Source organism: Pteropus medius, unplaced genomic scaffold, assembly GCF_902729225.1.
Source record: "Pteropus medius unplaced genomic scaffold, Ma_sr-lr_union100, whole genome shotgun sequence".
Lineage (NCBI taxonomy): Eukaryota > Metazoa > Chordata > Mammalia > Chiroptera > Pteropodidae > Pteropus > Pteropus medius.
Genome location: NW_024349799.1, coordinates 5362516 through 5378391, shown reverse-complemented (window position 1 = coordinate 5378391; position 15876 = coordinate 5362516). Strand labels below are relative to the sequence as shown.

The 15876-nt window shown below is 35.3% G+C and overlaps 1 protein-coding gene across 2 annotated transcripts in view; it reads right to left on the bottom strand.

The window, feature by feature from the left end:
- Positions 1 to 2004: 2004 nt before the first annotated feature.
- Positions 2005 to 15876, bottom strand: part of CLTC (clathrin heavy chain) — a 63112-nt gene continuing 49240 nt past the window's right edge. The window contains exons 19-33 of one of the 2 annotated variants that reach the window (XM_039885795.1): positions 15291 to 15436; positions 14882 to 15065; positions 14488 to 14680; positions 13858 to 14015; positions 13484 to 13648; positions 13255 to 13362; positions 13009 to 13176; positions 12736 to 12885; positions 12512 to 12643; positions 12288 to 12398; positions 10911 to 11081; positions 10328 to 10549; positions 9063 to 9083; positions 5351 to 5426; positions 2005 to 3375 (exon numbers count right to left, since the gene is read on the bottom strand). In XM_039885795.1, the coding sequence (XP_039741729.1) occupies positions 3251 to 3375; positions 5351 to 5426; positions 9063 to 9083; positions 10328 to 10549; positions 10911 to 11081; positions 12288 to 12398; positions 12512 to 12643; positions 12736 to 12885; positions 13009 to 13176; positions 13255 to 13362; positions 13484 to 13648; positions 13858 to 14015; positions 14488 to 14680; positions 14882 to 15065; positions 15291 to 15436 (2130 nt within the window). In that variant the 3' untranslated portion in view covers positions 2005 to 3250. The remainder of the gene's footprint in view (positions 3376 to 5350; positions 5427 to 9062; positions 9084 to 10327; positions 10550 to 10910; positions 11082 to 12287; positions 12399 to 12511; positions 12644 to 12735; positions 12886 to 13008; positions 13177 to 13254; positions 13363 to 13483; positions 13649 to 13857; positions 14016 to 14487; positions 14681 to 14881; positions 15066 to 15290; positions 15437 to 15876) is intronic. The other variant, XM_039885796.1, reaches the window with a different exon arrangement.

The following is a 15876-nucleotide window of genomic DNA, read 5'->3' as shown; positions in this document are numbered from 1 at the left end:
ATGAAACAGTAAAAATATTATTAAATTTGACCCTTAACTATTTATCTTAATATTCTGTGTAGCATTAAACACTTCTGGTATACACTGAAGTATGATTGTTGTCTTGAGAAAAAGACTTATGTGGCTAGTTTTGAGCTGAAATAGCCGCTTTTGTCATGCAACATTTCTACTGGCAAGAACAACTCACATACTCCGGTTATCCAGATCTGGGTGTGTGGCAAATATTTTCTCATATATAACAATCGGCAGTATTTAGGAAAACTTTTATCTGCCTTGCCTCCAAGCTTCTCAAAACTTAAGACTATTCCGATAAAATCAGTGTACCTCACAAATGATTTTTAAAATGTGTCAACATTTAGAAGAACTATATAACTTCGTAAATCAGTGTCTTCCACATAACCAGTGCATGAGGGTACAAATCATGCATGGGTAAAAGATCCAAATAAAGACAGACTAAATTTTAATATAATAGTACAAGTGTTCACTTTCATGGTTTGATTCCACATTTCAACTAGCCTTTCTTTGAAGGCTATTAAAATACTCCTTTCCTAATTACGTAACTATGAGGCCAGAATTTTCTTTATATACTTTAACAAAAACAACATAGTAACAGACTGAAATGCAGAAGCAGATGTGAGAACCTATCAATCTTCTATTAAGAGAACTTTGAAGAGATTTAAAAAACAGTGCCAGTTATCACTTTTGGGAAATATGATTCCTCATAATTGTTTACGTTAACATGGAATGAATTTACTGTTAACACTTAGATTTTTAAAAATTCTGTTTTAACTACTAATGCACTAAGTATCAATAAATACAATCCCCACAAAAACCAAAGCTCTAAAAAAAAAGTTCGAGAACCAAACTAGAATGAGATCTCTGCCTGACTGAATCAATTTACAGAACATTCAAGCAGCCCTACTTGAAGAGCATCAGTCTCTTGCTATTACACTAATGTCTATGTTAAAATAGTTGTCAACAAATATCACACAGGTTTTTTGTACAAAGACTATATTTGGATACTAGGGATGAAGATCACTGAAAGAATTTTTACCACCTGAGAAGATTCCCATGTCTCCCCTTCTCTCCTGTTTGTTACTTTTAGAGTGCTAAGGACTCAGTACTCTTGTTTTCAATTCCTTCTCCCAGACCATCTTCCTGTTCAAAGTAATGTTAGGGAAGACCCCTTTAAAATACAGTTTACCAATTTACCATTTATTGTACAACACTTTCTACTGCCCAGTCTTGAGCTAGGCATTTTGTGATTTTAACATACTCTTGCAAATAACTCTGAAAAGTACTCGATGTTAATATATACATTAAGGACAAGCTCAGAAGTTCAGCTTGCTCAGGATTTGAACCTGAGACATACAATACAGCAGTTTCTCTTTCTCCTATAGAAGACCATTATGGATGGCTTAAGTGGCAACTCAGTATCACAGGACATAGCACCAGATTAATACAAGGCTTTTTTATTGTTCTTTAAAAAATTTTTTTTCAAGTATGCTATAAGAAAGCCTTTACTAAAATATTTTAACTTCTATTAAGGAAGGGAAAGAAAACAAGATTCCATTGATAAAAAAACAGTTGATTCAAAGTATGGGAAAGGTCCAAGAGAACATATATTGACTCTGAAAAGAATGAGCTCACTGGGCCAACTACTATTCTTGATTTTGACAATGAAAGGGGCAGAGATCCAGCAGAAACACAAATACAGCCAGGGCTCCAACAGCAAGATGCTTAAAGGGGGATGGGGGAATTTCCAGCTAATACTATTATTTCCTATAGAAGAAACTGAAGATGGGGGAAGAGCAGGGGTTCTAAGTTTTTAAAAACCCTTCCGTGGCAATACAGGCTAGGTAGGGGGCTCTCTAACTCTACTGAGGATTAAGAGTGAAGGGAACTTTTCCACAAAAGGTTGGATTCAAATACTGGTTTTTAAAAATCACCCTAAACTACTCATAATTTGAGGACTCATACAATTTCAACACAAGGAACAGCATATTAATGACACGTTTATATACTTTTATTTCAAGTTAATATAATATCCATAATCTGGTCATTTAAGGGAAAAGCTTAGAAAAAACCTGTTAAGTGCCACTTGGTTCAAACAATGGAGACAGCTGAAATGTAGCCCACTATAGTACTGACTGGTTCTTTACACTACCGTATGTACCACATTAACTACAGTTATGCACACGATGTGTTATAGTGCTTCCACATGTCCCCAACCGCACTCCACTTCGGCTCTCACGCCTCCCTGCACCCTCAGTATCCAATATGAAACATGGTTCTTTTGGTTTAAGTCTAAGAGGTATTTAATTAAAACTGCCATTCTACATATTATTTCCACAGTCCAGTAATTTATTTTAAATTTGAGTAATTTCAAATTCCACAAAACTGAAGAACAGCAATATTTTGTTTGAATTCTCTCTTCTGTACACTCAGTGATCTAAAACACCACAATATCCAACATACACAAACCTTAGGGAAGGGTTAGTAAATACACACGGATTGGAATTATGGTGCTCTTTGTTCCTGAATGGAATGGTCCCACAGAAAAAGCACAGGATACAGCACAACATAAGGGCACCTGTTACATATGAGTGAGCAAAAACACACTAGCATTTTCTATATGCGTAATGAGGAAACCTGCATAGGTTAGAGGGCCTTTTATGCTCATTTAAAATTCAGGCAAGTTGTCTGTAATGCATTTTTCAAATAATTTGGAGAGCACTGCAGTCCAGTGTAGGGTTATGCTGATTAGTGTTGTCTTGGCTGGCATTGACAGTCTTGCATGGTCACATACCAATATATTCGCTTTAGCTTTTCTTTGAATAAAAGAGATTTAAATGCATTTAGACAATACATATTGTAAGCTGTTTACATACACTAAATTTAAGAGATTCAATATTAGAGTTTTTTTCTTTTAACACTACAGAGTGCAAATCAGGTTCTTCACAACAGATCGAATATTAAGCAGTTTTTCAAAGAGTGAGGGGGAAGAAAAAAAGCCCACGTGAATAAAACATTGAAACTATTCCCCTTTGAAAATAAATTCTAAAATGATGCGGAATGTGAAATAAGCTTTTAACATAAGTGATCCAAGTTTATAGTTAGAAACAAAAAGTTGTCCTTCATGAAATAAAGATTACAAGAACATGTGCCTGTTTTCCTGTTATACACTGAGAAGCAGGTAGAGACGATGTTTCAGTACGAAAATAGGCGACTACAGGATCAGCTTTCCGTCTCACATGCTGTACCCAAAGCCAGGCTGTGGCTGCCCATAGGGTGGTGCAGTATAACCATAGCCAAAAGGTGCCTGGGGAGGGACTGCAACACTGGGTCCTGCTGTCAGCATCAACTGGGGCTGACCTAAAGATGGAAAACAAAAAGGGGCAGGGGCAGGGGCAAGGGGGTGGTAAAAACTGTTAGCATTGTAGGACGATCACACTCCAATCTCCCTATTCTAGTGGCATAATCACAATTTGGAATGAGTCTTGTGGCGGCACTTTTGACTGTCACAATTTTGGCACTAACGATCACCCTAAGAAGGGTCCTGCCAAAAAGGCCAACAAACAGTGCAGGGTCAAGAGCCAGAACTGTTAACAGCAATTACGTTACTTCATATCATTTAAAGCAATATGCACATGCATGCTTGACGTGATCCGGCAAGGCATCTGCAAATACACCTATCACCACATGGCATTTGCAAGTTATATTTGGTGACAATATAATTAGCACAGGAAAATAATTTTTTAACAGACATGGTTTTAATAACAACTGAACTTTTAAAGTTAGATTTAAATTTCTGATTTAAATACATCTAAATAGTAATAAAACCTAATGCATTTTGAGCAAAGAATCCAGTACTTAGAGAAAGCAATAAAAAACAAGACATATTCAAATATACGTTAGGTATGAAATATATTAGTACAAATCTCTCTTTCGAATATTATGTTAACACTCTTATGAAGTTTAAACAGTTGTTAACCACACACAGAAAACGACCTACAGAGAACCCTGGCTTATTCAGAGAGAGAAAACATAATGCTTCTTCCCAACCCCCACAGAATAAGTACTTTCTCACTAGAATGTAAACCTAGGGCAAGATTTCTCCCAGCACAAATGACCTCATGTTTCTTCTTTTTATGAACAGCAACAAAAATTGTCTTTGGTGAGCAAATTCATTTTTGAAAACCAGCAGTTTATAAAACTCAGCAGGTTATAAAAATCACTTCTAACCTATTTACATCTATCTTGAAATTTCCGCCCCACTGGCAACGGCCTACAAGGCCTGTCCATTTAAACACCCTGAAGGCAAGCCAAATTCAGCAGATGCCCCCAAATTACTGCACTCACCCTGTTTTTGTTCCTAATTTTTTCTATCTGAGATATGTCAAGCAACTTGCTCTGTCATCTCTAAGAATATACTTAGAGTTTTATCTTCTCCAACTTTATCAAAACTACTCTGGGTTCTCTAAATTCCCAAAGTCCTTTTTATTTACAATATAAAGGAGATAATGCCATAATAAATTTGTATTATCATTTCTTTAACAAGATGAGAAGTAATGGTCATAATTTTATGTCCTCTTCCAAAGAATATTTGGTTACAGTGTTCTTGAACTTGAACCCTTCAAGTTCATTGTTCAAATGAATCTGTTCACCAACAGTGAAATGGAAAGGGTACGAAGTAGTTCAGACATGCACATGTAAGAAGAAACTAAATTGCCTTAAATATTCACTGAGTCTAAAGATCTTATCTCTCTGGAAAGTTCTCATATGGTAACTCTACCCAAGTTCTGTCTCAGTTAAAATTTAAAGAGATGTTCTCTTTATGTAGAGCATACTAAAGACAGCCTTGGCACTTCTGAGAAATTGAACTCACCAATACTTCTCAGTAATTTATATATAAGCAATCAATCAGTGACCAGGCAATAAGAAAATATAGGTTATGATCTAAGTTTTTGAGATTATTTTTGCATTTAAGATTACCTTAGTGAATATTGTAATAACTATGTATGGTGTCAGATGGGTACTAGATTTATCAGGGTGATCACTTTGTAGGTTATATAAATGTCTAATCTCTATGCTATACACGCGAAAATAATATATCGTATGTCAACTGTATTTGAAAAATAAAAAATTATTTTAACAATGATTATCTCAGTGAATAATGTCAATGCCTGCTTTAAGGCTGTTTGCAGGGGGGAAAAATGAGAGAATGATTTCTTAACTCGGACTTTTGCACTTTAGCAGCTTATTCTATTTCTATTTTGAGGCTACATCCCTAACAAGTGAAACATTTGTCTACTATATTTCTGTGAGGTTAAAAAGAGATAGAGATTACCATAAACAATAGGTTGCGTCTCTGTGGCTTGTTCTTCTTCTTTTCTCAGTGATTCTGAAGCATCTAATTTATCCACCTGGAGAAAAACAGGTAATGTTAATTAGCACCTCAAAAGTATCATAAACCTAGGTGTATGGCAGAAAGTGGAAAAGCCTTAGTATGTTAAATTTTGTCAAAGTAAAACAGACTAGAAAGAACATTCTCAGGCCCCCTCAAATTCAATGGCAATGTTCATACTTCAGTCAACTTGATTTTTAGCACTGTCATTATAAACCCTCAAGAAGGAGGGATTTATAAATGCCATAAAAGCGCACGCCAGGCTAAAACTGGGCATGCTAGGATGCAGCCAGCCTGAGGGAGGGAGATAATGAGAAGGAACCACTTTTTCAAATGAAGGTTAAATCCTATCAAAGACAATAATAATGAACTCATGACCTGGCAAGTCTTCCTCCCCAAAGGAAATGGTATTCAAAAAAATCAAATAAGTCTAATGACTGGACAAGAACTTGGGCAGATAAGCTACCTCTTGCCCAGTGTGCCCAGCTTCTGCTGATATTGGGTTACAAGTATGGACTGAAGTTTAAGACTCAAGTGGCTCCATAACTGATCTTTTTATATAAAGACAGGCTGCATGTTTTGATGCTCTATTTTCTAAGAAGTATTTAGGAATACCTAATTTGCCTCAACTTCTCTGAGGAAGAATTTTTTTTGCTTTTAATTAAGCCAAAGAATAAAGGCTATTATATGCTAGCTACTCTCAATAAAAGTGGATAGTATCAGACAGAAATAATACTGAAGAAGAGTCCAAATGTATTAGTGAAAGAAAGGACCTGGAGTACACAGGCCCTTCCACTAACTAGTTGCGACACCACGGCAAACCACTATACTGACCCTCAAAAAAATGTCCTTGTCTATATAATGACATGGTTGAATGAGATAAATCTCCAAAGTTCCTTCTAGGACTAGCATAATTTGATTATGTAATTCTGTGAAGAATTAGGGAAAAATGACATAAGGACAATGGGATTAGGACATCTTCACCATGTATCTTTCATTTGCCTTTTACACTATATTTAAAAGTTGGTATCTCAACCAAAGCATTATACTTGGACTACATTATACCTGAAGTAAAACTAAACTTCAAATCTCGATGTTATTACTAATAGCGGTTTTCAAAGTCATGTGCTCAGTGAGATAGCAGGCAGAGTTAAGGAAGGAACTTTTTATAAATAGTTACGCCATGTTCTCAAAAAAGGCAAATAGTGAAAAATCACTCACAAAAAAAAAAAAAAAGACATGCAAACTTCAAAGAAAAAGTCCCTAATGATCGGGTCCTAAAAAGGTTAAAACAGGCCCTAATTTCTATTCAAAACTATTTAAAATAGTGTGTTGGGGGTCTCCAGATAAACTATTAAGATTAGGACAGCATTTTATACATATTTTAATGATTTCATATTAAATATAATAAATACAGGTCTAATCCATCCTAATTTGTAAGGGAACAAAATCTGAGAAAAGTAAAATAATGCAGACTCTAGACACCCTCAGATTAAAATGTGGTTTTTCTACCTTAGGAAGATGGGTTACTTTCCTTTTATATACTATTTTCCTATTTTATAGCCTAAGTATTCATCTGCTATAAATTACCCCAATATCAAATCAAAGACTACTATGGAATATAAGTACCATGAGAAATACCCACTGTTTGGCATTTAAACTTGAAATAAAAATTATTATAGCTATATAAAGCACAGTATGTGCCATCAAGAGTTAGGTGGGGTTCTGCTAACCTAAACAGTATCCAAGAGTGAGCTAGATAGAGGTTGTACAAAAAAATACATGGATGACTGTACATTAATAACGTCTAAGAACAAGAAAAATAAAACAACAAAAAACCACCACCAAACAATACATTTCCAGACTTTCAAGGAAAAGAATCTTAAGTGAATACATGTTTAGATGTTAATGTCTGAGTCAGATGTTGAAGACAGAAGTCCTATTACAGAAGTACATGTAAGACTTAGAAGAGCTGGCAATATCACAATGCCCAGCATAGACAAAGGCAGGCTGGACAAGGCGGGGCAGGGAAGGGGGAGGAGTAAGAATTCGAAGTAACATCAAGCTAAGCAAAAAATTTTGATTTTTCTATATAATGGGACAGCCTCTGGCACAGCATCATCCAATTTTTGTTTCTACTGACCCAATTTAGATTGCTCAAAAAAGAAAAGCAGCAAAGGCTTTTATGAACATAAGCTTTTGTTAAGAGCTGTAACAAAAGTTTCTGATCCTTGGATTTAAAAAGAAAAATTACAGGTAAGTACGTCACTGAGTTCAGTTCCATCTGTACTACTGAAAATTCGCTATAATGTAAAAGGCTTTTCCACAAAGACTGCAATATGCTGCAGAGGAAAAGTTAACATGCAGTCAATTATTTTGGTGTATGTGTGCATGAAAAAAAGGCAAAAGTACTGAAGCAAGAAGTGAGATCTGAAGATGACTTGCTATACAGGCTCTCAAGAAACACACACAGCTCACAGCAATGCTTTAAGGGTTTCAAAAGTAGTATGATGTAATTGCAATGACTGTTGTACATGCTTGATTTGAAACAATGCATAACACTGCAGTTCAATTACCTGTTTTTCACACACACGCTTTCTAACTGCCTTGCTTACTAGCTGCTGAAGGGCCTCACACACAATGCATTTTACTCAGGTTTGCCCTAAGTTCCAATGGTGACTCCAGTTTGGTTTGACATAATTCCAAGGCATTGTCCCCCACCCAAATTCTTTTAAATTTGTTCAAACTCTCCTTTACCTCTCCACCCTTTTCTTATTAAAATTTGATACCAGACGTAAGTCTGAAACTTGGTTTCATTTATATTGGGATGGAGACAAGCCAATGAAGGTAGCAGCAACCAAAAAGTGCCTAAATTTGAACTTGGACAAGCCAACAGATGAATAAGAGAGCAAATTTTAGGCAGCTTAGGAGGTATGCCTTTTTATAGAAAGTAGAAGTCAATATTGCTTCATTACATACAGAAATAATCCATGTTGCTTAGCAACAATTATAGCAAGCTACTCTCACGATTTAAAGTTTTGATTCCTCTTGAAAATGGACTAGCACCATAAGAACTGGACACCTGGAGAAACATGAGGAAAGTCTCTTCAGAAGCAGCTAGTATCTCTTGTATCTATTTTCAGCAAAAAATTAGTAAGAATCAAGAGATCAGAAACTGGATCACAGTCCTTCAATACCCAAAAAACCCCAGAAGCCTTTTAGGGCATGTAAGTACATATATAAATTCAACAACTGTCAGGCAAGCTCACAAAATAAAACCAGAGGCTGCTTAAATTTATTTAGAGTATTAAGAAAATCCTATTACAGTCCAGATACCCTGACAGGGAAAAGAAACTTTAGAATATGGAAACTCACCATGCTCAGTTTTTAATAATACATTTAAGAGAGACTGTGAACCAACTACTGATTAGCCTCCTGCCCTTCCTAAAGCCTATTAGCCGATTAGTAGCAAACATCTACTAATGTCCTACAGCTCTATTATAGTTATGTTTCAAGGGACTTGCAGAGGCTTTAGTGAAAATTTATTGGGGGGAAAAAGCAGCAGCAGCAGTGTAGAAAAGGAAGGAAAAAAAATCATGCAAATTCCTTAGTCTTAGTTCTCCAGACTTAAAGATGGAAAAGAATCAACTTTCACCTTTTCCTTTATTGCATCAACCTGCAAAGGAATTCAGAAGGTGCAGCTTAGAAAAAAATCAAATTCCATATTGAGCATAAAAAGGTAGAATCAGCAACAAAAGTTTAGGGGAGAAACATCTAACCACTAAAAAAGGTATGAGAAAAGTGAAAATAAAGGGCATACTGGAAGCAAAATTTAGAATATATATTTTCTTAACTTCAGAGCTTACTGCAGAAGAATTTATGCTAGAGTCAGTGTGAAAGAAAGCAGCTTAAACGCTAGTAAAATTTACAGCATTTTGGTTAACAGCAGCTTAGAGCCAGGTCTCAAAAGTTGGCATAACACATAAGAAGCTATTCTCATCTATGGCAAAGATCAACGCAACTGTTTTTTCTCTTACACTGAACTTTAAGTAGTTTATACAAAGAAAGTGTTTATTCTTAAAAAATTATAATTGAACACAATAGTATCTAATTGGATGGTAGCCGAAGAAAATATTCAGTATACTGGGGGTTGTTAGTAGTGTGTTATTTTTACCCCTTCAAACAGGCATGCTCAAGAGATCAGATATGAAACTGATTTTAATAAGCATGTTTTGCTTTGATGAAATGAATCCTTTAGGACTATTTTTAAATGCTCTACAGCAAAAAAGCTAGTAACTGTTGAAGACAGGGTAAGTAAAAAATATTCTAACATGAAAAAGGGACATTAAGATGAATAAGTGAATTTCATATGATTATACTCCAAACTTGTTTAATACACTTTTAGGAAATGTGTTCATTGTTAACCTCCTTTAATATTTTTAAATTAGGGGTTAAACTATCAAAATATGATTAACAGGATGTTAAGAATACAGATGTAGCTTCCCCAGGGTAAAAGGGCATACACATTAAAGTCAAGAACCAATCAAATAAAGGACTCTACACTAAGTTATGGACAACTTAGTTATAAGAACTAATTTGAGGAAGATGTTATTTTGAAAAAAAATTTATCAAATGTTAAAAAAAAATACTATACAATTTAGAAGTAATACTATTCATCCTCAGAAATACATTGAGGAGAAACATTCTGACAAGTTACGTTTGAGTTCCCTTTCCTATGCAACGTCATTTGTCAGATATTAAAAATTTCTGAACAGGAATATTTTATGATCAATTGACTTATTTCTACTAGAGAAAAAACAATTGGAAAAAAAAAACAAAAACAAAAACGACAAGTCTGCACGTGGAGTTTTACACAGCTTAAAGATAATTAGTTCAGAATGTACCCAAAGGTACCATTACCTTTGTCAAGTATTCCTTCATGACCTGGATGAAATAGGGCATGGCAAAATCCATGATATTGTGCCTCCAGGCAGTTTCTAGGACAACATCTGGCCTTAAAAGATCATAACAGGTAAAGAGACAAGCTCCAAAGCACTCTCTTTTTTCTTCCTGCAAAAACCACTGTAGGAGTTCTTCAGCCAACTCTGTATCTTTAGATTCGGAGGCATACTGCATTGCATCCTATTCAATGGAAAGAAAGGGTGAAGGTCAAACATTAAACTCAAATATACTGAACTGGTAAACCAAATAATTCCACAGGGGAAAAAATCCCTCCCAGCTTTATCATTTAAGATTGAAAGAAAAAGAAAAGACAGAGTAAAGCATTCTCTTGTTTTTTAACAAAAGAGAAGTTTGACTTGATTACCATCTCAAATGGGGATTTAAGGGTAATTCTCATATTCACAAAGCTAATACTTCTATAAACCATAATATACCATTTTTAATCTACCATGATATATCACTTGTAATATGCCATTTTAGGGTTAACACAGATCATCTAGTAATTGGTTTTAATAGCCCTGCCCCCGCCAACTTTATCTACCTTGTACAGGCTATCTTTCTTGCACAGCTCTACACTCTGTTTCCAGCGATTGTTGCCTTTGAAGAGGTAAGCAGCAATTCTTCTGAACTCAATGAGTTCATGTTTTTCCAAACGCTGAGCAAGCGAGATATTGTCAAAGTTGTCATAAGCATCTATTGATGTCCGCAGAGCCTTAAAAAAAAATAAAGCCATTCAAATGCAAAATGAGTGTTTCACTTTAAAGTTTATTTCCATCATTCTTGCTCAACAAGACTTACTGTACATAACTGATTGTATATAATTTGAACAATATACTATATATTTGTATAATGTGACTTGATCAATGAACCATTATTGTAATATGACAGCTTAGATACAAGCATTAAACCACAAAGTTGAAATGTGAACAAGTATCAATGTTCTTCAATCTAATTATATAACAAAGTCCTCAAAGGCACTGTAAAGTTTCTAAAGGTGCAATTTTCTTGAAGGTTTTCAGTATCAAGGAGTAACTAAATGGTTATAAAACTGGGAAGATCTGTAATTTGGAGAGAAAGATTTTATGTTCTAGGGAAACTCCTGATACAACTCAACATGATATTCACTCATACAGATGGGTGTGGGATCTGAGCCGAAAAGAAAATCATGCTGACAGCAGGAAAAAAGGCAACTAGCTGAATTTTAACTAATTTTATTTTTGTGAAATCCTTCACAAGAGAAAGTTTATCAAAAGATAGATACTAATATGGTATTAGGCAAGAAAAGCAGCGAATCAAATATAGAAGACAATCTGGTGACAGCCAGAGGGGAGGCAGGTTGGGAACTGGAATAAAGGGGTGGAGGGTTAAAGAAGTATAAATTATTCATTGACAGATGGTCACAGGGATGAGGAGCATGGCATAGGAAATGTAGTCAGCATTAATGTAATGGCTAGGTATAGAGCCAGAGGATAGAAAGAGCAATCAGTTTCATAAACTATGTAAATGTCTACCCAATGTACTATATACTTAAAGCTAATAATAAAATTAAACAACAACAACAACAACAACAACAGAAAAGCAGTGAATAAATACACTTAATACCAGCTAAGTTTTATGGACTAGTATTAGTACGAGATAAAAGACTTTCAACCCTACCTACAATATAGGTATTTAGGGATGAAGTAACTGTAATATTTTTAATAAAATAAGATCTAAGCAAAATTCTGCAACCGGCACTTAATTAGAAATCGGATTTATCAATCCTGAAAACCTCACTAAATTTAGAACCTAGGCACACAAGTACCTACCGTTTATAATCCTAAGGGGTAATGGACTTTTTTACTGCAAAGCATACCAACTTTACAAGCCAATCATAACCTGAGTTTTGAGAATATATGCAAGAACCAAAAGGTTTTACCTGATAATCTTCCTCTGTAATAAAGAGGTTGTTCAGTGATTCATTTACAGATTTGTTGTTGTGGTTCTGAACTGAACGCAAATATGGTTTCACCAGCGGTAGCTGTTTGACCTTTAAAATAAAGTTTGTTTATTTGTAGTATATTGTTAAAGTTCCATGAACAAGAGTTATCCAAGTATGTTTTAGATCCTCGTTTAAAGTTGTGAAGTTTTAAAAATTATTACCTTGCTGAAATAATTGACTGCACGAGTATGATCCAACCGTGGAGACAGCACCATCAGTAAATCATTTAACAACAGAGGCTTGAATTCTAAGTAGAACTGTATTGCTTTGTAATATAGTTCCACGTTGGCAACCTAAAATGGGAAAAAATTCATACACTAGTCAGAGTTACTTCCTAATGAGCTTACTCCTTCTGAAGTCTCCATCTTCTGAAGAAGATACATACCTTGGTAATGATATCTTTGAATTGTCCTTCTTTCCATGCATCAGTTGGATGATTCATCATGGTAGTTATGGCATTATCATATTCTTCATATTTGTCATACAAAAACACCAATTCTGCCCAAAGATGAGCTTGTTCCGCAGCTCTTAGCACCTGCGTAAGAGATTTAATTGCTATAGACATGAGTCTCTAATTCTAGCTAATAGCTTTAAAAAAGATATTTTAAAGTATTAGTTTTAGCTATAGAGTTGCCTCACAATGTTAAAGGCTGGTTACCTTAGGAATATTCACTCTGGACCAGAACAGCTCCAGGTGCTCCCTCATTTTCTGTGGCTTAAATTTAGAATATAGAATGGCTAATTCGGTAAACATTCCCATATGAGCTCGCTCAAGTCCCAATGCTGCTTCCAACATGGTTATCAGTTCTTCAAAATAACCACGATCCTAAATAAGGGAAATATGAAATTAGAGAATATCTCTGGCATAAGATCTCAATTAATATAAAAGACCTCTGTTCATTACCTGATAGTAGTTGATAAGTTCCTCCAATTCATCTGCATGTACTACAATATGAAGCCCACACATCTGAGCAAGACGGAATTCTTTCCCATCTACGCAGGCAAAGCAGACCTACAATAAAAATTGTGATTATGTAAATTCAAATGTAAAAATGGCTGGTTAATTCAAATCAGTTTCAAAAGCATTGCTAAATAGCATCTTAATTCTTCACTTAAACGAGTGTTTACATTACCTCCTTCCATGTTCGAGTACTGTTAGCTTTCCTAGCTCCATCAACAGCGGCCTGATATTCACCCAGGTGAACAAGGGTAGATGCCAAGCGTCCAAAGTTGGAAACATTATTGTACAACAACTTAGCAGCATCGTACATTTTCTCATCATAACAACGGTCACCAACCTGAAAAAAAGACAATCCAATATCAGTTAGCCTAAATTCAATCCTCTTTCCAAAGTCACAACTCAATTTAATACTGAGAAACAATATTTTTCCTATAAGATTTTTTCCCTTGGAAATCTTCAGTTGTGATATGTTGATCCTACTAATGTAATAAAGTTGCTCAACTATTTATTTTTACACTCTTCAAAAAATCTGAACAGAAAACCTACTTGTTGGATATGAGCATTATTTGGCCCATTGATGAACTCTTCTAACTCTGCAAGGCGGTTTGTTTTAGCTAGCGCGAATATCAATTCTGTCTCCACATAGGACTCACGAGCCTTCTTACGGGCCATCTGCAAGTATTTTACCAGTTCTTCCCAGTTTCCTAGGTATGGAAAAAGAAAAAAATTAATCCAAACACTAACATCCTAACATTCATCTTTGCACCCAAGTAAATGAGAATTGCTATTAATTTCCTTTTAAAGTAAACACAATAGACAATAACAAATGTAAACAGTGAAATACATCTAAAACAGCAAAACTTCTATTACGCTTCTGAATTATCACTGACCAAACGAATAGCTGAATTCCCTTTTTCCTTATAGCTGTAAGGTTAGAGATTAATCAGAATTTTTTCAGATGTCAAAATAGAAAATTAATCTTCTCCATGCACCTGTTAAGTTCACAAAATGCAGCCTCTCTTTATCTGGACTAAGATGGAGGACTAAATGTTTTCACAAGTAGCTTAGCAGTATCTAACTCCTACATAATTCTGAATACTCAGATATCCTAATGCTTAGCTTAATCATAGCTTAGGTACATTTTCTGAGGTCACAAACACATAAAAGATGTCGTACCACTAGTATTGGCAGCCTGCACAACTTCCATGTAGGACGAAGGATCATCTGCTTTGATATAAGAATCAATGGCTTCTTTCACCATTCCTTTCTGCAGCTGGGCTTTTGCAAGCTGACTCCAGACTGCAGGTTCATTGCAGCGTTCAGCAAACTCATATGCCCGATCCAAGTTTCCAATATGTTCAATTAAGACCTAGGCACCAATTTTAGAAATAGTGTTACAGTAAAATGAATCTTACCACACAGAAATTACACTTAAACAGTTAGGATTTCATTGCTCTTCTATTGCCACAGCAATCAGATATGCCCACCCTCACAGGACAATGCGTATACTGACTCAAGAGAAGTCATTCTATTTAGTAAATTAACTTGGGTAATCTCAAGATTTATTTACCTGCACCGCTGAAGTATTGACATCAAATTTCCGGAAAATGGCAAATGCTTCTTCAAACAACTCATTGCTGATGGCGATATTGGCAATGTCCGGGGCATCATAATTATCCAGGCGGTTAATATATTCCATAACACGTGTACGGTCAGCCTTGATTGCAGTAAGGATGAGGAGGTTCTGCAGATTCCTTTAAGAAAGAAAGATTTGAATGAAATATTTTAAAAGCTCCTAAGTCATAATGAATAAACACTGCAGCTATAAAGAGGTTTTTGTCTCAGGAGGTAGAGTGAGAAGAGGAGAGTATTAAGAGAGAATTCGGATGCCATTCTCCAATCTTTGTTCCTTCCCCAAACTGAAAGGCCATAATTAAAGACTGAATATAAACAGCCAATGGATCCCTTGCATGGCATACCTGTGTTCACTGAATACAGAGTTATCAAGGACAATTTTCTCCAGCAGTTCAATGAGTTCATTGGGAAGGTCTGCAGTCATAAAAGCCTTGACAGTTACTGACACTTCTTCAGGGTCTTGAGTCTCAGACAAGGCTGTCTGTACAACCTACAGAGGATATATAGCAAGTAAGGACTGATTATCAAGGTGATTCTGAAGATATTATCTAATAAGTTACGGCCTCTCAGTAGAAAATTTCAAATAGGTAGAAAAGAATGAAGGAGGAAAATTAACCTTTAAATTTACCACCCAAAGCTTCTGAATATACTAGCACGAGAAAGATAAAATATCACTTAAACAAAGCATTTTGTACAGTCATGTATATCCATTTTCTTGAAAATTATCCTAATTATGTAATTTCTATCTTTTCCCTGATTAAAACATTATCCAACATAACTACTCCTCATTATCAGTTTAAGGGCTGCATAGATATAGCATTATATACTCAGTTATTCCTCTGCTTTTGGCTATTTGCATGATTCCCAGATGCTGCAATATTTTTTCCAGAAAGCTTTGTATCTACTTGAAAATTTTCCTTAGAAATGCTT